Below are 23092 nucleotides of genomic sequence, written 5' to 3' on the forward strand. Positions count from 1 at the left end.
AAACCAAGCAAGTTTTAGTCAATGTTTATGGGCAACATCCTACTTTCTTTATTGCTTCATTTTAACTGTACTACCACAGGCATTCTGTAACTTGATGTATGTATTCTCTCGATGAATAAACACGTCAGAAATCTGCTTTTAATCATACATGTTTACTTACATGCAATGAAACGTCTTATATTTCAGGTACAGGGTGATGAGGAGCTGCTGGGACGAAGACCCAAGTGAGCGACCATCCTTCAAAGAGCTCACTGTAAACTTCGAGCAGATGTTGGAAGACGGAGTGGAGTACCTGGATCTGAACCCACGCATTGTTCACAACAGGACGTACTTCACCAATCCCAGGGATATAATAAGTGAGTACGGTCGTAATGTTTGCAATGTTAATCACACACTGTGCACTTTTCTCTTTTTTTTTTTAATTCACATGTTTCAGTTTTCTTTTAGCTGTATGTTCTGACCAACTCACCATAAATGTTTGTTAAGTTTTATTCACTTTCGAATATGGCGGTAATTTATTAATTTCATGTTGATACTGTCTATTTTTTTTCTTTCTATTATTTACGAATATAAATTAGGTGTTACTTTTTATATCTAATCCCATAAAGTAAAAGTAAAACTATAACATGTTTAGGCCTACATCAGTTATTAATATATAGGTACGTATACAATACTTATATACAAGTGTGTTTTTAACATTAAAACGCTAATTTTGCACACTTCAAATAAAAATACAAGATATTTACAATATCCTACTTAGGAGTTCCATTTGTTATAAATTGTTTTATTTGATAATTGCAAGTAATAGTAATTCTTCAAGTTTAATTTTCTAGAAATGTGTCTTCCTGTTCATTACATTTGCATCTGATATGACTCCCAGTATTGCTGTAATTTGTCAAAGACTGTCGATTTAATAAATCTCGAGAAAGCATTTGTATGTTTGATATGAAGTTACTGTAGGTGAATGGCCAATTCCCTCTACTAGATATAATCTGATCCTTCAGAATTTTCCGTTCTCTTTCCAGACTGCTCTGCATGGGCCAGGCCGGACTCGGGTTGAAATTTACTTATGCTTGTCAGGTTCGGGCTTTAAAGAAAAGAATTTTTTTTTTTTTTTTCGCGAATTGTGTACTGATTAAAAAATAATACAAAGATTTTAATGCATTGACCCAGCACCCATCCGTAACAATAGCTACTGGTATGGTAAGTTATTATTTAGTTCGACTTCATATTTCGTAATGGCATTTGTCTCGTCTAATGGTGACTTGCTTGCATACTCCCATTCAATCCTGAACAGACGGAAAAACTATTTTCGGCAACTACTAAATGTACATAGGCCAAATAGAAATGATCGGGACAAAATTGAAATACAAACTGCTGAGCCATTTATACCCGAACACACACTTTCAGAAGTCGAAATTGCGGTAGAAAATTTGAAAAAATACAAGTCTCCAGGTATCGATCAAATTCCAGCAGAATTGATACAAGAGGGTGGAAGCGCATTATCTAGTGAAGTTTATAAACTTGTATTTGCTATTTGGGAAAAGGAAGTTTTACCAGAACAATGGAAGGAGTCCATAATTGTACCCATTTTTAAGAAGGGGGACAAGACTAACTGTGGTAACTTTCAAGGAATATCACAAGGAATTTGTTGACGTCGTACAAAATTTTGTCCAATATTCTTTGAGAACATTAACTCCGTACGTAGATGAAATTATTGGGGATCATCAGTGTGGTTTTAGGCATAATAGATCGACTATGCTATTGATCAAATTTTTTGTATTCGACAGATAATGGAGAAAAAATAGGATTATAAAGGTACAGTACATCAGTTATTCATACAGTAGATTTCAAAAAGGTATATGACTCGGTTAAGAGAGAAGTTTTCTACAGTAAAACCTTGCTAAAACGTACCCTCTATAAAAAGGAAACCTGCACAAAAGAAAAATAAATTTGGGAACGGAATGATTTCCTATGTAAAATAATACTTCAAAACGGAAAACTGCCTAACGCAAAAACGGAATCATTTTTAGGCACTATTTAGGTAAAAAAAAAAAAAACCTGACTAAAACGGATAATTTTAAGCGTAACTGTTGCTAAATTCTTTCAAACTATTTTTAATTTTGCGATAATACTGTACGAAGCATGACATAATTTTTTGTGAGACTCTACATGCAATGATTTGGAAGACTTTCGCTATTCTTTGTCAGGCATTGGGGGTGAAGCTTCTCTAACCATGTCACTATTCTGTGCTTATTGTCAAGAACCCGGGCAGGTTACTGACCTCTTGTACCGTTACTTCTTCCAACCCTCTTGCATTATTTTTCTTTCATTTATTCTCAGTTTCATGCTAACAAGTGAATACAGTGATGAAGGACAGTGCGAGTAGAATAAAACTGTGAACAATATTACTCTTTGTCATTAAATGTACGCATGCCTGAAGGGTTTAAAAAACTCTCTATAACACAGTCGCAATCGTAGGAGAATACATCACTAGTAAATTTAGAAGCCATACTTGGGGAGTGAAGAATAATACACGTTTGCTGCGTTACAGTCACACCATGGCGCTGACACCCAGCCTTGGCGAGTTTGCCATTCAAGTGGCGTAAATCAGAAACACTGAAGGGTTGTGTATATATCAGTTCAATTCTTCGGCGCTAGATGGCAACCAATCTTTTCTGACATGTATTGTGTTACGGGAAACTGGTGGATTTAAATTGTTAATGGAAAATACAAATTAAGAAATTATATAATAAGGAATATACTTAATGTTGCCGACAACGTAGATATCTGCAAGATTGTTGTCTGATAGTGGGAATAGACTGTTTTGCTGCAATGATGATATCAGTAATTTCTGAAGTTCTGGAATCAATAGTTTTTTGAGACAATGTTGTTTTATCATTAAATTTGTTAAATTTTGTAGTTTCTTTATGGAACTTAAACCAGTCTGAGGACTTTATTTTCCATTTTGTTTTAAGCAGCATGTTATCTGGCAAGTTATTTGTAGAGAATGAAAATGTAATACAAACAGGAAGACGATCACTTGGCAGATCTTCCCCAACACTCCAGTTTTTGAAGTTATATATGTTAGATGAGCAGAAAGAGAGATCTAGAGTACTTCCACACTGATATGTTGCTGTTTTGTTGTCTTTAATTAAAATGATGTAACCATTTGCAGATTATGTTTCCATATTGATTTGAAGGTCCATTATTCCATATGTAATGTTTACTGTTAAAGTCAGCAACTATGATAAACTTGTGATCAGATGGGATCAATTGTTCTATATCATCCATTGCTAGGTTTAGGCCTGGAGATATATATACACTGACAAGTGAAAATGAAATGTTATTCTGAAGTAATAATTTTGTCCTGATGTATTCAATTTGGCCTTTAAATTGTTGTTTACATTCAATTACATGAATGCAGTTGTGGATCATGGTGACAACACCTCCACCCCTCTATATTCACGAAACAGATAAAAAAATTTGTAGTCAGCAAATTTGTAAAATTTGTAAAATATCATTAATCTGAAAATATTCTTGTATGCATATTATAGAAGGCTTTTGTCTTGAACTTCTTGCTTTAATAAATTCTTAAAGACCTAGAGTTCCATTGTACAATTTTTAGTGTGTCTGTATCTTTTTCGTTAATGTTGCCTTTTCGTTTTAATTCTCGGTCTTTAAATGTGCTACCCAATGAGACATGGAATTTATTCTTTTTAGCCTCATTTTTTTATTACAGAGAATGGATTTTGCTTCTGCATTGGACTGACACCATACTTCAATTCTTTTGGTATTATATTTGCCTCTTTGTCTCAGTGTACGGTTCTTTTCAATATTAAACTTGGCTCTGTTGACTGGACAGTGTGACTTTTGGTGTTCCAAATAAGTACTTTAGTTCGATTCTTGGTATCTCTCAGTGCAGTCCCTACCCAGAGATCCGATTGAGGGACTATTTTACCTCTGGAGAATTTTACACTGAGGGACTCCATGTATCATAAGCTTTAGATAGTGAAAAATATTGTGGGACTGCAGTGATGTTAATGCAGCTTGTGTGAGTACCTCTTTGTTACTTGTTAGCTTAAACAACAAGTTTAAGCCCCCTCACCACGTCAAGGTGAGTACCCACGAGGGGGATTATGATTTTTATGATATATGTATTAAAAATATATCAGATGTTAGGTACCTAATAACAACACAAGTGATCACGTTATGCAACAAAGCGCAAGTAATCATGGGTTAAAGTACTTTAAAAATGCATGCAAGCACAAAAAATTCATAAATGCAGAACAGTTTGTTACATAAGTAATTTATACAATAAGCTTCAAAATGTAAGATGGACTCACTCCTACTCGCGCCAATCACATTCCATCAGTCTTCATGAAGAGTCCCACAAGTTAATTGAATGTTTTCCATCTTGCTTTTCTATCAGCAAAATCATACACCAACTTCCATACATTCATTTTTTTCAGCTTTGGCCCATTTATTGAGAGCAGTACTAGATCTCTTTATCTACTCCTAATTTTTGTGCTCCTTACATGGTTTTTTTATTGATATAAATTTTGAAAACAACCTCTCAGCAGAACTGATAGAGACAAGGAGCGTCAAAAACAACAAATATGTTCTAAAAGTTTTGAAAATCTAAGTGCCAATGAATTATGTCTCAATTAGAAGTCTTGTTAAGTCATACACAGACCAAGCAAGTTGGCTCAGATGGTAACAGTTGAGATTTGCATTCAGGTCTCGCGTTCAAATTCCATGGCCAACTGATCTGACTGGGGTTCTCCAGGGTTTCCGTCAGTCACAAATGCAAATACTGGATTGGAAATTTGCATACCATGATTCATCGCCGTCTCAATCACCAATAACATAAACATTAATAAAAAATCTAAAATCAGTTACATAAACGCAAGCCATCTGTAACACATGACAATAGAAACAGGAATTCAACAATAGTAAAAACGGTGTATTGGTATACCCACAGATCCTCAACACTTGATATGACCACATATGAAGGGTACACGGGAAAAACGATCAAGGTCCATCAAAAATCGAAATTGAGTTAATAATGCAATCTTATAGCGGAAAGGAAGTACTATCATGTGGTCTAGCTAGTAATAAGAAATCATCGTTCTTGACATTCCACTACGTCAATTTCTATTAAATACACACATAACAAAGTATTAAGTGCTTAAACTTTAAAATTAGTTTTTCTCGAAACTTTCTAAAATGGACCTTGATCGTTATTCCCGTGTACCCTTCATATGTTGAAGTGTGTATAAATAAAGTTAACAAAAAAAAAAAATCATACACAGATTTCTGAACACCTATCTTAGAGTTCAGCTGTTTCACAAAGTAGATTACTTCCATCGGAAATGAGGAACCAATATCACAACTGATCTATCCTGGAAGTCTGCTGTGATCTGGTCATGACTATTTGGACAAACAACTTCAAAGACTTGGCCTAGTAATCTCTCCTATATTTCATTTTTTATACAGAAAGAAACTACCCGCCAAAAGTTTTAACAGACCAATGACGTTTTCTGTCTTCCTATGCTGCTACCATTGCTCCACTTTGAACTGGAGGAGACGCAGTCATTTAAAAATCTGGCGGGTATTTGTCCTCTGTGTGAAGAATGAAATGTAATTGTCCACTATGAAACATGTGGCATCCTACGATTCCCTGAAGATCTTACTTTCTTCTCTTCTTCTGGTCATCTGTCATGATCCATCCTTTTCACATGAGCAGACCATCTCTAATTTTTTCATACTCTGTTTTAGCCATGATTCCTCACAGGCATATTATTTGTTGGCAGACAGTGCCGAGGAGGACCTGCACCCAGCACAGGAGGATGAGCAGCACCTACTCAGGCACTCGTACCAGAATGAGGCAGGCCACGCGTACCTGACGCCCATCCGACAGCGGCCCCAGTCGTACCTCAACATGGAGGGTGGGACCAGTCCTCCCCAGCAGGACCTTCTGCTGTTCGCGGCAGCTGGATCCAGCCCCAAAACTTCTGGCATGACTCCCTTGTGAACAGCTTCCAACTTGTACAAACAGAGTCTGTCGTCCACATTCTGTTGTGTTATCGTCACATGGATATGCTGAATTTTACATAAATGTTTCATAATTAAATGATCAGAAAAACGGCTCTTGACATCTCTTTTCCGCTATAGAACTCGGTTTACGTTAGCATGAGAACTCCTCAGCGTTGCCACATTTCTATGACACAGAAATGCTTTGTCAATAAAAAGATATTCTGAAATCAGCAGGCCAGAACACTCCTTGATAATAGTAGGGCTGTACAAGAAACATCATAAAAGGGCAAATATGATATCATATATATTTCATGTCAACATTTACATCCATGTAATGTGGACCTCACAATTTTGTGTCTGGTACCACAAATACATCCATTACAGATATATCTTTGCAGACACCCTTACAATTTAGATTCATACCTCTTACTTACATTCCCATATTATATCCTCTTCATTCACTATTTTCTATAATCTCTTACTTCTGTCCCCATCTAAACTGACCTTTAAAACCTAATGACTTAATTTAATTCAAAATTGACACTTTTACAACTCCTTTCTTGATTTCCAGTTCACTTATATAGCACACACTCTTGTTTCTAAGAATACTTGTTGCTAACACTTGTCCAATCGGATTGTTATTATGTCTGTTTCTTACGTGCAGTACATTTTCTTATCTCACTTATTTTCTCCATGCTATGCTTCGCTATCCTGGCTAGCCTTCTCCATCATATCCTTGCCTTGCTTATTTTCATTATCTCTATCATCTCACTTAACTTTGTACTACACTCTCCTAATTAATTATTTATTATACTTACAAAATCATCTATATCCTTAACCTTTGCTGGACCAAAATCATCAACTTCACCAGTAACTGTTATAAACTCGCCTTCTTTTTTCTTTTCTTCACTTCTCCACATTTCATCCCTTGCACTCACAAAAACACTTTCACATCCCATCTCTACACTGACCTTCTTTTCCTTTAAGCTATTTAATTCACTTCCCGAATCATTTGAATTTTTGCTCATGTCACTAGACTTCATTGCACTTGTTTTCTTCACCTACGTTGTCTTCTTATGTAATGTTGGTCTCAGCATATTCTTCGCCTCGTTATTCTTTTTCATTTCCTAGTTCTGTCTCACTTCCACTGGCACGATGTGCTTGTTCTGCAAATTCAGTGCCTTAACTCCGTCGTCCGTGTGTCCCTTGTCAATGTTATGATAGTTACACAACTGCTCACTGTCATCGCCTGTCTTGTGTTTTTTGTCGCAGTTCGAATTCTGATCTCTTAATCTCCGTTTAGTTGGGCTGGTCAGTATTAATCTATGCCAATGATTTTCTCACTTTTCCATACTTTCCAATTTCTGTGATAACGATGGTTTTCCTGTTGATCATTCTTCTTCCTCATGATTGTAATTTCATCAATTTGTCCGTTAGTACCTGACGACCTCGTGTCCATTTCTTCAGATATGCTCTCCTTTTTTTCATATTGTTGTTCTCACTTCTTTGTGTTTAATCCGAATATTGGGTGATCTTCATTTTTCTTACAGAATTCTACGTCATTGACTTTCCCATTGATGTTTTATTTATCTTCATCTAATTTAGCAAAGTGTCCATTTGCTCTTGGCACCTTCATGAAAGGGACTAGTAGCTTCCTTTTACAGCTGATCTCGTAGCTCAGGTCTTTTCCAACCCTCATTCACGTTCCTCGCACCCTGTGTAAGTTCTTTAATATTTTTTCTATGGTTATTATGTTTGAGAATCTTATCACAATAGTCCTATTCCAATTCCATAATGTATCTCCTCAATGTCTTCTGCTCTCACCTCCAGTTTGAAGATCTCGTAGCATAGTAGCGTACTCTGCACACTGCCTCCCAGGTTTCTATTGCGAATTCACGTCCCTTTTCCTCTAATTCGAAGAATATCAATGTCCTTTTTCTTTGATTTATTTCGTACTGCTTAATTTTCCTCTTTATTTGTTCTGTTTCTTGTCTCACTAATTCTATCTCCCCACTATGTTTACCTTAACTCTTTCCATATCCTGTCTGTTGTCACTTGCTTCATTATTATTTGTCCTTTCTTCATTCTTTATAGCTCCTGTATTCTGATCTACTAATTCTTTCGTCCCTGTTAATATTTCCTGTTGTACACTGGGTCAACATGAAAGTGGCCGGCATCTGAGAGACCAAGTTCGAATCGGGTATTTCCGTGAGTGCTCGGGACAGCCAGGCTTGTTCAAAAGATTGCGTATATTCTTCTAGTAGTTATAATGGGGAACACAACTATTAATCACTAAAATATTCTGAGAAAATGATTCATAAACGAGATTTAAAACAGACAGATCGTTCAGAATGTTTAAACAGTGAATATTGTAACACAAACACTGTATACTGTATAACAGTTCTCAAGCGGAGTACGAGTGTTGCGCGTTACAATGCCATCTGATTGCAGTGAAACTCGTGTAGTTGGTAGACCGTTAGCTAAGATTTCGTGAGTCTGCAAGTTCAAATCTTCGTGGAGTTACTAATTTTTTTTTGTTGCCTTTTAAATGCATCAGTGAAAATATAACAAGTTTTCGTCATTTTTTTAATCCTTAGAATACTTTTCGCTTTATTATTTTTTTCGTGTTAATAGAAACTTTTGATGCTAGATGGAAGTAACACTAAAGACGACAATTAGGCACTTTCATATTAAAATACTGTCTTAATTATTTTATTAATCCCTGCTGCGTTGCACTCCATTGCCTAAGTAACATTCACTAAATACAGTATGATTATTATACTAATCTAAATCCATGATCATCAGGGCCTAAACGTAGTAATTGTAAACAAGAAGAAAAACCATAATTCCGATGACAAAATATATCATGATTTCCTGGAATTATAACCACAAATTTTCACCAATTTTGTAATTATCTGTAAGTAACATGAATTAACATAAGCAAAATTATTTGACTATATTACACTAAAAGGAGTTGTAAGAAATTAAAAGAATGGACAACACAAAAAATTCACTACGGAGATTCGAAGCCTGCTCTGAAGGTGGCCCAAATCAGCGCCTTGCATTACGGAGTTAACTAAAGCGGCGCACGGAGGTTTACGGTAGTGAACTGCGTGCTCATCTGAAGGGACTTTGAAAATTTTCGCTGCTCAAGAGACTGGCCACTTTCATTTTGACCAAGTGTACACTCTTACACACTTTCACTTTCTTGATTGAATCTCCTTCTGTAACATTTCAATGAGAGCAATGCCCTCCCTACTCAGAATGTCAGAGCAGTGCTCAACTTCCATCCATTCACTACCAACGTTTATGGACAACTGAGACGAGCAAATAGCTTAAAACAGTATTTGAGTAGTCTTTTTCATCTGACTCTTCAATTTGTCTCATCCTCTTGAACTGTGAATCAAATACAATTTGTCTTACATCTTCTGAATTTTTATTGACATAGAGTGGAGAATTCCTTACACAATTTATTGATCTAGTTAAAGTGGAATATAAAGTTATGTGCTACTTGCGTTAACACCTCATTTCCATAGATCAGTTTCCCTTTACGTACGAGTATACAGAATCTCTTGTAAGTGCTCTTGTCTCGGGAATTTTAATTGTAAGTGCAATTCATAAACTAAGTAGTTCATAGGCACAAGATTAGGCACCATTGACTGGTGCTCTCCTGGCCACCACATTATATTGCATCAGCTTGGTAATACAGTATGTGGCACATCTTCTTTCCCTCTGTCATCATTGCATTAGCTTTTCGTTGTCACTGTTTCCTTAGGAAGTGCCAGCACAATGTGTTTTCTGTATTTCTCAATACCATCCATCTGGTTTAATGATTATCTACATAAACTCAAATAATCTCACACACATTTTATGAAGGTATAACATTAATAATATTTATAGCCATATTGTTATTTTTCATTTCTCGAACAAACAAAAGGTTCTTCATAAATTTGTTCATAATTTGATTAGATTGCCACATACCATTGTAATATTACTATTCTTTAATTTTTCTTATTTCGCCAATATGTACGGTAATAGTTATTTATCTATCTATCCAAACGATAACAGCTCCCGGTCAGACTGCCACAAAGACAGAGCATATTGTGCAATAGGCAGTTGAAAGTACAAATAACATATGGTTAAGTTCAAGAGAGTCACACAACAACGACAAGAAATGATTGAATAAATAATTACTAATTAATTATTTGAAGATCACTGTTGACCGTAGAGATGGAGTAGAAATATGGATCCCCTCATAGTTGCAAGAACAATGTCGTCAATTGCCTTCCTCTGTAGGCTGGAACATTGCCAACCGGGAACATTTCCGTGCACTCCAACAATAAGGCCTATTACTTCAATTTGTTGTAGGCCGTATTTGTCCATAAAATATGGAATGGTACGTACGTACATAGATGTCGTTTTTTCCCTATTTACATCCTCAGGTTGGCTCTTTTGTTTTTCAGATCTAATGGTGGGATCGATGATGTAGCCATTGTTGTTATTTGGTGGGATGGCAATCATATCTATTCTTCTTGTACTTCTTGTAGAATAATAAAAAGTTTGCACAATGTCTCCAAGTTTCATAGAAAGAGAACAATTGGTTTGAAAGTTATTACAGGCACACATACAATATGTTTATCCTTTAGAAGAAAATAATAGTAAAAGTTTGTCTTATAAACTTTCATTCTTCACTACTGCTGTTTATACTAGTATCTACCAATTCATGTCGAACAGTGGACATGGACATCTGTTTTCCAGACAATAAGATTTAAAGCTCTGTAATTGTTGATTCTGCACACCAACTCAATTCTTGCTTCGTAAGTGATCACATTATTTTTATCGTACAGACAACATACAGAATCTTATTTGCTTACAGTCCTGACTTTTAAACCTTGAGACCTGAATCCAGAGTTCAGAACAGTGGTGCACTATACCACACTTGCTTAAAGTACTGTAGGCATATTTAACATGATTTTCGTTTTTTGTGTTGATTTGTGCTCCTATCACCTGTGAGGCGTGAGGCTTACTTAGGAATACATGAATTGAATCACTAAGTTACGTCGTCACTTACGACCTTATTCTTGGGGCCAACTTGAGCAAAAAGTTCGTGTGAAATTAATGTACCACGTTCCACAACCACGGTATTATAACAACCCGAACATTCTGCACTTCAGGAAGTCTGAAGATTACAGATTGTCTGACAATGAGTTTCCTTCAGTCCTGAATTTATTTTAGCCTAAGAAATTTTAATTTTATTTCGCAGAATACGAAATAATAATCACTGCTTTATGAAAGTATGTTTGCATGTAGTACCATTTTGGTTACAGGTTATAATAATCACTTTCCACTTCAATGCATTCTATCCAGAATACCGTAACAAATATGCAGCCTCTCATTTTGCATTACATATGTCTGTTAAATTGCATCTGCACAATCTACAAAACTTAAAACTTTCTAGTTCGAAAGACACTGAAGATGACACCACACCGGTGTTCAAACAGGACCCATCTGTCATAAGGTAGCCTACATAACCTCTTTAAAATCATAACACTTTTAACGTTTTAACTAAGAAAGTTTTAAGTTTTAAACAAGTGTTAACGTGAACATAGGAAACAGCAATCTACAAAGACTTGTTCACAGTGACATACATTTCAAAATGAGAACTAACTGCACAACTAATTGGGAACGGAATTCATATTCATATGAACTTATTTTTTACTCAAATGAGTTCCATAACTTCATTAAATATGGCGTGGAGATGTTCTAGCACTTCTCACTGTGACGATGCAACAGAATGTGGAGTTATGTACCAAGAGACTGACGCGACCTGGTCAATGTCCCTCCAAACTAGTTCATGGGTGCAGCGACTTTATATGATATATATTTTTTCAGAACGTGTTAGGGAGCAGCACGCATCAAGTGGGGACGTGTGTACATTCCTACTGCATGTGGATGCAGAGGCTTCCCTCACAGCAAGCAGCAAGTGTAAAGATGATATTGGATGATAGAGAGCGTTCTTTCTGCAGCATAATGAAGGACACGTAATAACTCCTACTTTCTGAAATTCTGGGGTTTGTCCCTGGAAGGTTTACTATAAAACAGATTCTGTTTTAAGTTTTACGATATGTCATATTGGTACTGTAACAATTCATATACAGCTACTGAGCTGTGATGGGAACCCTCTGCTGACTGTCACACAATGCTCATGTGAGTATCATATTTTTAAAAGACTGTATGACTGTACCTTTCAATGTCGCCTAATGTATTGTTGATGTACATAATCTACCCCTCATCCACTATAACAAAGTTCATATATCTGTAGTGACAATTGAAAGCTTCATTTCTCTCGAAAACACAATTATAGACTGAATATGCAACTGTTTGCCATGCACTTCTGGCCGAATATGTGAAAATATGCATCTGTAGGCATTGTGCCAACTCTACAAGTCAATAACAAACCTTACAATTCCGAATATTTCAAGCGATGAGTCACAGAAGTTATAAAAAAATAACATTTCTATCGGTGTAAAATTTAATGAGAGAAGAGAATTAAACTAATATGAAGTTACAGAGTTAATTAAATTAGAATTCTGCTTAAGAAGGCCTATGTGAGTCCAGGTTTTATTTGGCAAGTTTTCTAGAAATATCTGGTTCCCTCTGAATATTCCATTACTTCTTTGTAATTCATTATGAACCAAGTCAATGATGCATAAGTAACAAGAAACTAGACTCGTCATAGAATCCCTGAATAAAATCGTTTGCAAGAGAAGCACTTGTTGGACATTGTTGAATGCAGAAGAAAATCAGAATAAGAATTTCAACAATTTTTACCATTTTTTACATATAGTAGGCACTTCTCGGTGGCAGATCATAATTTTCCTACATATTGCTACCCTATTACAATATTTCATTATTAGTGTATTTATTCTTCATAAAGGTTCACTAGGCAATGAATAAAAGCTGGCCTAACAACATAATTATCAACTAATTCATTATTCTAGACTGGCAAGAGAGAATTACATAATTTTTTTAGAATTATAATAACTTTATAGCATATGCTTAATTTTTCTATATTATGACAAAGGCATATTGTAAAATGAAGTACACTTCATTCCTATCATCAAAATCCTTTTTGTTTGCAGTTTATTTTGAAGTTCTAAAGTATCGTAATTCATGCAAACTCCATTCGTCATGCCATGCTGACCACCAGGTCCTGCCATGTTTCTGAGGGATAAGATTCCACTTCCCCTACAATGCTGCCTGCATTTTGTTCAGGATTTCGAAGTTGCGACGTCGGATACTTTGACCGAGTATATCCCACAAGTGTTCAATAGGATTTAAGTCTGTGCTGCATGCTGGCCAGGGTTAGCATCCCAATGCAGTCTGTCATGCAGTGAGCAGCATGGGGTGGGAGTAATCGTGGGGCGAAGGGGATCACATGGTCTTCTAACACTTCCTCTATGTATCGATGCACATTCAGAATGTCTTCATCGACGAAAGCAAACTCCAATTCTGGTGTTGACATGCGAAATGTAATTGCTCTCCCAGTGCTGGGAGTGAGCTACTGAGAAATTTCAGGTCTTCTTTATGTCAAACTGACTTCTCAGAGTCACTCACACTGGCGTTTCACACTGTTAACAGACGATTTCTGCACTGGAGATACTGTCCTACCTACCACGGCCTGATTCTAGTCGTCTGTGGAAGGTACCCGGTAGGGCACAATGGATGCTTCCAATAGATGCATCGATGGCATTAGCACAAATGATTCATCCACCCTCACCCAACGTGACAGCATTTGCTATGTGTTGAGGCATCTTAACTTACCAAATTCAAAGCAGAAAAAGAAGAAAAATGTTGACTTGACAGAAAATGTGCAACACATTATCAACAGGGGCCACTGCACTACCTGTAAAGCTTGAAAGGTTTTATTGCTGCCCCGTGTTGTAAAGTCATACAGCACACAGCAGGAATAGAAAATAGGATTTCATGACCTCCAAAAAAGTTGAATACATTTTTCTTTAGTATAAAACCTGTTCAATTTAATAATACTCTCTCTAAATTGGTGGTTTACTGACGATGATTCGGTTTTTATGAAGTGATCCACTGTTTTGTTTGTTAGTAAATAATTTAGTAGTTGCTTGCCTACATTTCTGTCATCTCAGATTTCATACTACTAGATGAGAATGTGCAATACGCATAACTAGCTGTACCTTAACAAGAATTTGTAATACATCTCAAAATCTTCAATATGTAAGCATTCACGGATATGAAGTTCCACAGAACATTCTGTTACAGAGCTAAACCAAAATACAAGCAAGAAGCAGGCCTAGATATTTTCTTAATTTCTTACACAGAAGTAAAATAAGAAACCAGTGAAATAAAACATGTTCTCATAAATATGCATTGCTTGAAACAAATAAATGCATTACATGCAATAAAACTAGATGGCATACTCAGTAAGAACACAATGCAGATTTTTTTGCTTAATTTGAAGGCCTACAGCATTTCCTGTTTTGTTATTTCAAATTGACAAAGTCTTCTGTAGACTTGAAAGCAGATTAGGAATTCCCCTCCAACTAGTTGCTAGCAAGGAGGAGTAAGTCCAGTGGTGAGGTTGCCACCTCATAGCTTCTGGACAAGCTAGTGTAAAGAGTTAAAGAATTTAAATATCTTGGCTACAAATGATCTTTCTTAGCAGATTTAGACATTCATGACAAAATTTTACAGTATAATAAATCAATGGGCATCATAAACAGAATCATGAAGCCATCTCTAGTTCAGCGACATACCCGCACTCGTCTGTATAAAACCTTAGCACGACCAGGCCTGCGCTATGGAAGTGAAGCATGGACTCTAAGGAAATGTGACGCAAGCAGAATCACTGCTAGTGAAATGAGATTCATGTGCCGAACAGCTGGCTATTCTAAGTGGGACCATAAAAGGAATGAACACATCTTAAAGGAACTTGAAATGAACTCTATACTAACAGACATATGTCACTATCAAGATAACTGGCGTCAGCATGAGGCAGGACTAGAATCCCTCGTGCAATCCAGCATTACCAACCAGAGGCAGGAGATCAACTGGACATCCAATGAAGAAATGGTCTGAAAACTTTTGTGGCCCGTACGGTCCTTCTGGGACTATAATCTGTATGGCTGATGATGATGACGACGACAAAGTCTTCTCATAGTTATTTGTTATAATGTATCAACCATTGCTCGGAAGTAATTAGATAGGTATGGGGTGCTTAAAATGCAAATTTGGAAATTATGGGACAAGCAAAGTTATACTGAATCACTGGAATACAGTATCAATAAATAGCATTCTGCATATAATGATGCATCGGTACGACGGAGATTTGGTAAGTACAATGCCAATGTCCACAGCCACACTGTGCAGTGTGAACACCACATGTTTTAGGCACGCAGCATTTAAGGCGTGTAGTTGTGATTATTTCTTTGTATAGTGAAGAAAATCTGTCAACATGTCTGTAGAATTGAAGTTCGTTCTCGAGATCTCTTTGACATTATGTAGTGTCAATTGTTGTGCTGCCACAAATAACCTACAAGTGACATTCCTTTCAATATGCAGATATTCCCAGTATCATTTTATTTTCCTCCGTAACCTTAAATACATGTATAATAGAATATTATCTTCATCATAAGACAATGACATTTTTCTTTGACGATTCAAGAAGTCCTGAGAATTTACAAATTTGAGAAAAAAAAATAAAAAACATGTTTGCCAAAGACGTGCAGTAGGCTCAGTGTGGACAACTGCTGTGCCAACCCATCGGGAAGTGCACAGCCTACCTAATCAGGCGCACTGCATTCCTTGACTGAGTGTTTTATTATGGTGCATTCAAACTCCAACAACACACTATAATTAAATTAGAGAAGTTTATTCTGTATTTTGTGCTTTTATTCTTAAACAAATATATTTACAATTTAGTATTAATAAATTGAATGAGTTAGTCATCAAGAATTCAATCCAACATGGTATTGTTACAAAATATCAAGATAGCCAGGATAATGTGTGATTTTAATTGAACTTCTGTTACAATTCTTTAATTTTATTAACTATTCCAATACATAAAAAGTGCATGAATCAAACTGAAAACCGAGAAATAAAAGTATCAGTATGGTATATTAGCCCATTACGAGCTCAGCATATTGACCATGAATAGGTAGGCGCATGAATTCATGATGGAATGCAAGTGTACAACAGTAAACAGTTGCATATTCACTTGAGCCAATAATGCTTCATCACAATTATTCCTTTGGTAAAACCTTTAGTATTACTTGGTGGCTCAACACTAATGCAAGCTCCAACTTAATTGAATCTAATGTTGCAATGTAATCTAGACAAGCAGACTTAAAAAAGAAATAGTACCAACTATACTTCAGGTGCAACACAAAACAAAGAACACAAACACAGTGTTGCCACTTGAACTGTCAAAAATTAACTATGGTCAATTATTTTCTATTTCGTTCGGAAAAATAGACATTATTTACCGTGCCCTATGTCCTCAATGTGTACCATTTCATCCCTTAATATATTGTGTGCGTGTGCATGCGTGTGCACATGGATGTTTTAGTGTACCAACAAATAATAATAATAATAATAATAATAATAATAATAATAATAATAATAATAATAATAATAATATCATCATTATTATCCCTGGCTGGGGTCACCACCGAGATTAGGGCCCAGTGCCGAAGATATAGTAGTAGTACAGCTGAATAATTTTAAAGTAATAATAATAGCAAAAGAACGAGGAACAAATTAAAAAACCAGACAGACGTATCATTTACATGAATACATTCTCCAAATGTCCACTTTCCATGTTGGTGCAAGCCCTAACAGTACATTCTGTGCAACTGATATGGCAGTCTACCAATGAGTTGTTCCATATTTTCCGATACTTCTCCGCACACTAACTCTTCAATTGACCCCAGATGAAGAAATCCAAAGATTCACGCCTGGGGACCTATGGCCCTCCTCGACCTAACCACCTGTGAAGAAAGTAAGTTTTTAAACCCTGGCGGACCTGGATGCTGAACAGCATAAGGCATATCTACCAGCACAGGAGAAAAAGGCATTATTCTTCCAGTGAGGGCTTCCAATAGGAGATATGGACCTGTGAGCTAACTGTTTATGATTCCAGCCCAAAAGTTACGCTGATCTTCCAGCAAACCTGGATTATTCTTTTCTAGATTGGCTAGATTTTAATGCACACAGAACCAGTTTCTTCAAATTTCCGTATTAGATCTATGACATATCGGTGACTTACATTTTTCTCAGGATGCCTCTAGTTGAAAGCTCTAGCAGTTCTACAAGCACAACGGTTTTCAGCTCCATAAATAAATATGATTTCTGTTTTCCCTTGAAGGGCATACACCATTTTACAATAATTTAATACATGAACACAACTATTACAAGAAATGTTCAATGGTATTTTTAGCTTCAGCTCTAATCAACAGTAACAACAATTGAGGTTGCCAGACAACGATATCAAACAAAAGACGTGAAATGAATGAATGAGGTGTATAAACAATTGAATGCTCTTTCATAATATGTCAGAATAAAAATATAGGAGTGCCATTTGAAATTTCAAAGTGGGGGTGGCGGTGAAATATAAAATGCAATTAAGCCTGGTTTTAGACTTCCACCTCAATATCTAAATTGACGTGTTTTTGTTGAAATTGAATTCAATTTAAATAATTAGTTATTTAGACTGAGAAGTTTTGAAATGAAAGCAAACACATACAAGGTATATAAGGTGTGATGTGTAGGGCATTCTACAAATATTTACAACATGCAGTGAAATCAAGATCAAGGCATAAGGTATGCAATTACTTTAATTTCTCTCAAGAAAGTGGGCGTGGCTACACATTATTACGTATTATCATTGTTGTTGTTGTTATTATGATTATTATTATTATTATTATTATTATTATTATTATTATTATTATACAGAATAAAGTTCTATTCTTTAACTTTCAAAATGTAATTCTGTGGACTTACCAGTATATTTAAATGTGAAATCCAGCCACTGTTCATTTAGGCACTGGTCTGTCCCGAGAAAATATAATTAGTAGCTTTTTTTCAAATCTCATATATCGGAAAGGTTTTAATTTAAGTTTTCGAACGTCAGATTAACACATCTCACTATTACAGTCATCCATTTTCACATTAAATAAAACACCAAAATACAACTTTATCTTGTCACTGAACTGAATGAAACTTGAGCACTTCACGTATCACAAAATCATGCTACACTGAAAGCTAAATTGTGAAAGATACGGATCTTTGAATGGCTGTTGGGCTGAAAAATATCACTGTGGAATAACCAAACAAACAGTCAAGTTGGCAGAAAACTGCAGAATGCATTTTCACACTCTGCTTTTATGGCACTCAAACTGGATGGTATTTCACACTCTTTCTCTGCTCGTCACTTTTATGAGGTTGTGAACAGTAATAAACCCCGAGGCTTCGGAAGGCAACACTGCATGCAGGCATGTAATTAGTTGCATGCAGTAACCTGGTTAGATTTAAAATAAATATAGGGAGTTTTTTTTTCTATTTAACATTTTCATGGAGGGAATGAACTGGCCAACATGTTTGCAAGGAAAGGAACACCAATATTACAAACAAAAAAAAAAAGTCAATTTTCCATTTTCATCAATAAAATGGGTAATAAAATCAAAACTCTCACAACAGTACTCGGAAGAATTGCGAAAACATGCTACATACAAGAAATGGAACATTCTTCTCTCCAACCCAGATGCAGTTCCTCAAGGAAGAAGAAAAACAGCAGTAGCAGCTTTTAGATTGCTTACAAGTCATGATTGTTTGGCGAGCCACTCTGCAAAATAGGAATTCTGACTTCACCATCCTGCACTATACGAAACACTCAAGCTGATATCAACGAACCTGCAGTACCCTGCCTGGAGAGAAGGCCTAATTCATAAGAGCAGAGCGCTAATGGCTTCATTGCCAGATGCCAGGCATTAAACATCATCATCATTTCTGTGGAAAATAAAACGAGAAAAATAAATAATAATAATAATAATTTGAATTACAGAGTGTGGTTTTTTTTAAATAATAAAGCATGCTCTGAATATTCTTACTGACAACATGTTTATATCCAGATTTATATAATTAGTTAATTGTGCAAAATATTTAAAATCTTAAATTAACTACTGAACTACTGATGATTCGAAACTTGTTTTGTCATCAAGTATATGTTTAAAAGTATAGTAAGTTTACAAAAGGACATCAGTAACCATGTTATGTACAGATCTTAGAATTAAAATAAAATCAAAAGAAATATAAAAATCAATCGAATTCGAAACAATTACTCTTTTCTGAACAACACTGTATTATTTCTAGCCTACTAGCAAGAGTCAATAGGCAGCTGAAGTAGTCATGCAAGAATAACAACAACAATAATAATAATAATAATAATAATGACCTTTTTTTTTTTTAAATAACATGACTTAATTTAATTGAAAGCATTGACAAATTTCATAAGCTCTGCTGTCTACATTACTCATTCGTGGATTCTGTGATTATGACATGTGTAATAGTTGAAAGTTGTGTGAAGTTCTTATGCTGTTATATTTCAATTTCGGTTATACATTGCACATACTTTATCTTTCCACACTTTCAACACCGTCTTTGATAAAGTAAGCATTTTTTAGCACTTTCACTATTTCAAATTGTTCTGCAGTTTACCTCGCATGTACTTGACTCGTAACCAGGCGATCCGTGTGGGCAGCTATGTTGTGCACTGCCACTACCACTAGTGTGGAAAGATAAAATGTATGCACTGTAGAAATATATCAATGTTGAAGGAACTCGAGATACACTGTGTGTGTGCATGCATGTAATTATGACCTATGTGGTTAGCAAAAGAAGAACATAAGTGACTACTGACTAATACTAAAGGCTAGTCTTCCACTTTATATAGTTTGCATTAAACATCACAATGTCATATGTACTTACTGCGTACATCTCAATAATTAAAAAAACACATTACTTACATAAGTATAGATGAATTAATTCCATTTACATTGTAGTTTCCTTCTGTAATTTTTTAGAATTTCAGAATACTTTAACTGAAAAGTGATGGAAGAAAGAAAAGACATTAATTGTAACCATAGTGTGCAATAAGCAGAAAAATTAACTAGTGACGCAACATTCACCTTCATTTTGTTGTTATATAGCTATGGCAACTGTTATTGTTACTTTTGTGCTAATGAAATATCTTAATGTCTATTTCTACAAGAAAAATGTCACTTATAAGCAAGTATTTAATACCTGTAAAATAAAAATAGCGTTATCTCCCAAGTTTCCAGTAAACTTTCCATTATTCCACATTCTCTACTTCTTTCAGGCCTGGCAAGTAAGTTGCATTATTATGAGCATTGTAGCACAGTGTAGTGTAGAAGTGAAATTAAAATTAAGTTTTTTCATTTATTATCACTTAAAAAAAATTGATCCAGCAAATAACCAGCATCGACAGAATGACACAATGCAACTGACCTGTCATCTGTTGTCTTGGAGTGCTATTATGCCATGAGCAGTGTACTCCCTGTGGTTTATGAAGGATGGATTTTTATCCCTGCAGAAGAGGGCGGCAAGTATCCCCATTGTATAGTTGGGAATAAAGGTTTCCAAGACAATGAACTGAGCCCAATATTTCCGAGATTATGAACAAGCTGAAATTATTTTAGTCATAATACTTTTCACAGCCTTTTAGTTATTCATTATAACATTGTACAAATACAAGGAGTGTCATCGTCCGGGAAACAATGGAACTGGTGGGGGAAACTGCAGTCAAGCAACTGCATCGATTCAATACAGGTTTTATTTCGTGGTATAGGTTAATGACATCTGTAAAAAAAAACTGCCTCCAAATTTGCAACTGCAGACAAAATGGTAAAAAACAATGTTGTATTCGGTTTGGAACACGAGGCCCTATTGTATCGGAACTCCTGCTCAGAGTTTTGTAACCTTGCTATTTAATCAAACAATTCTACGTCTTGTAAAATATGCAGACTTAGCAAACTCATATACGGGCTATTTGAAAAAATAAATTACATGCTTCCTCAAAGTTATGCACAGCTTTTGTCAAGCACAAATTAGGATTGTATATACATATATGTAAGGCAATAACAGCTGATAGGCCACTCGTAAAATAAATAACCAGGAAGTGGACGGGGGTTACTGTTCAGGCAGGATTAGATTAGCCCTATTTATTTCAGACAACAGTGAGTAAGCAGGACACTTCGTTTGCAGTTCCCAGTTCTGATCATGTCTTGATGAAATGGTTATGGAAATAATTGCTCATATTACTATACAGAGTGTCTGATTTAAGCTGTTCATTTTTGTTTAGGCAGCTCAAATATCAGTCCAAACATGTGGGTGGTATTTAATGGTTTCGCAGGCAGAATCAGGGGTGTGTATTAGCGTCCATATGAATGTCTTCGTATGATAATGTTATGTTAAACATATGCAGTCAGTCTGTTAATTATTCATTTTCTATTAGCTTTCCAATGTTTCTTACAGTTGTGTTTATCATTGAATAGTGTTTTATTGAGTCACCTGCTATTTTTATAATCCCAATATTATTTCTTAATGTACAAGTTATCTCCAATCCCTCAAATTAATTGTTGTTTCATTCAGAATAACTAACGGACAGAGTAGAGTTTTAACACAAAGAATTTCAGTACAAAAGTTTTAGGCTTTTAGTGTTCAGAGTGGAATAGAAATTTTTAAGGTTCTTCAATAAATCATTCTCAATTCAGTGGTATAAAAGACAACTAATTGGTTTCTTATCCAAGTGCAAAAGAAAGACCCTAACTTATAACCTGTTTTGCCACTTCAGGTGCTCATTACTTGCTACAATCTTCTCTCACATACCTTGTACTTCTTTAAGTTATGTACAGGGTGTCTGACTCAAGCTGTTCTGTTTGTTTTTAGGCAGGCCAGATATCGTCGAGATATGCGGGCAGTATTTAATAGTCTGACAGGCGGAATCAGGTGTGGTTCAAATGCCCATGTGAATGTTACGAATTTTAGTTGCTGTTTCATATGTTTATGTTACACACTGTTGTCAAACTAGTATGGTAAGTACTTATTTCGGATGTCTAGCATTCTGCTAGTTGAATTTTCCGCTGGATAATGCTTGATGAAGTCAGTAGCTAGTCTTATATTTCTGATAATATATCGTAAGTGGGCATATCAAATCCCATACATTATTTTATGTGATTTCACTCCGAATACGAATGTACAAAACAGGGTGGGTACCATTAAAGACTAACAGTCTAGTGTTTTACATCAAATAGTTACTTTATTTCCAGCTGGTTTTAAAAATATTTAGCAACACTACCACGAAAACTTCACAACATAGTTTGCCCAGGAAAATAAATTTAGACTGTGAAAGACACGATGACGACATTGTAGCATATGGCTATCATCGTCGCTGCTCGAAATGACAGACACAAGCGGAGACATACTTTCGTGTTGCTGTGGACATTGCCCAACATCTCGGGTGTCATGGTATGTCAGGTGGCTCATATCCTACATCGGAGTTGAAGGCAGCTTTGTGGCCTCGTCTCATACACCTAACCCCATAGAAAGCAGTCTAACGGGGTTAAATCCGGTGATAGAGCAGGTCACAAATGGGTCAACTGAATCTGATCCCAGGATAGGAGCCATCGAGATATTCTACCACTCATCAGTAGCAGTGAGTGGGTGCGCTATCCAACTGCAACAAGTGGTTTGTTGCCAGTGCAATAGGAACGTTCTCCAATAAGCCTACTGGTGTTAGCTTCCTCTAATCTACTGCCTGTCAGATGACCCTGCAAGAAGTAGGGTCCAATGATGTGCTCTCCAAGAATCCCACACCACATGTTGCTACTCCAGCAACATTGAACTCTACCCTGTCGGATCCAGCTTACATTGGCCCAGTAGTGCATATAATGTTCATTGACGGTACCCTCGTTGGAGAAGATACTCTCGTCGCACCATAGAACCT

The 23092-nt window shown here is 35.9% G+C and overlaps 1 protein-coding gene across 2 annotated transcripts in view; it reads left to right on the forward strand.

Annotated features, from left to right (window-relative positions):
- Ret (Ret oncogene) overlaps positions 1–21234 on the forward strand; it is a 291614-nt gene extending 270380 nt beyond the window's left edge. For both annotated transcript variants that reach the window (XM_069844593.1, XM_069844594.1), the window contains 2 exons: positions 187–356; positions 5817–21234. In XM_069844593.1, coding sequence (XP_069700694.1) covers positions 187–356; positions 5817–6037 — 391 coding nt within the window. In that variant the 3' untranslated portion in view covers positions 6038–21234. The remainder of the gene's footprint in view (positions 1–186; positions 357–5816) is intronic.
- Positions 21235–23092: the final 1858 nt, after the last annotated feature.

The sequence above is a fragment of the Periplaneta americana genome, chromosome 13 (genome assembly GCF_040183065.1).
Source record: "Periplaneta americana isolate PAMFEO1 chromosome 13, P.americana_PAMFEO1_priV1, whole genome shotgun sequence".
NCBI classification, from domain to species: Eukaryota; Metazoa; Arthropoda; class Insecta; order Blattodea; family Blattidae; genus Periplaneta; species Periplaneta americana.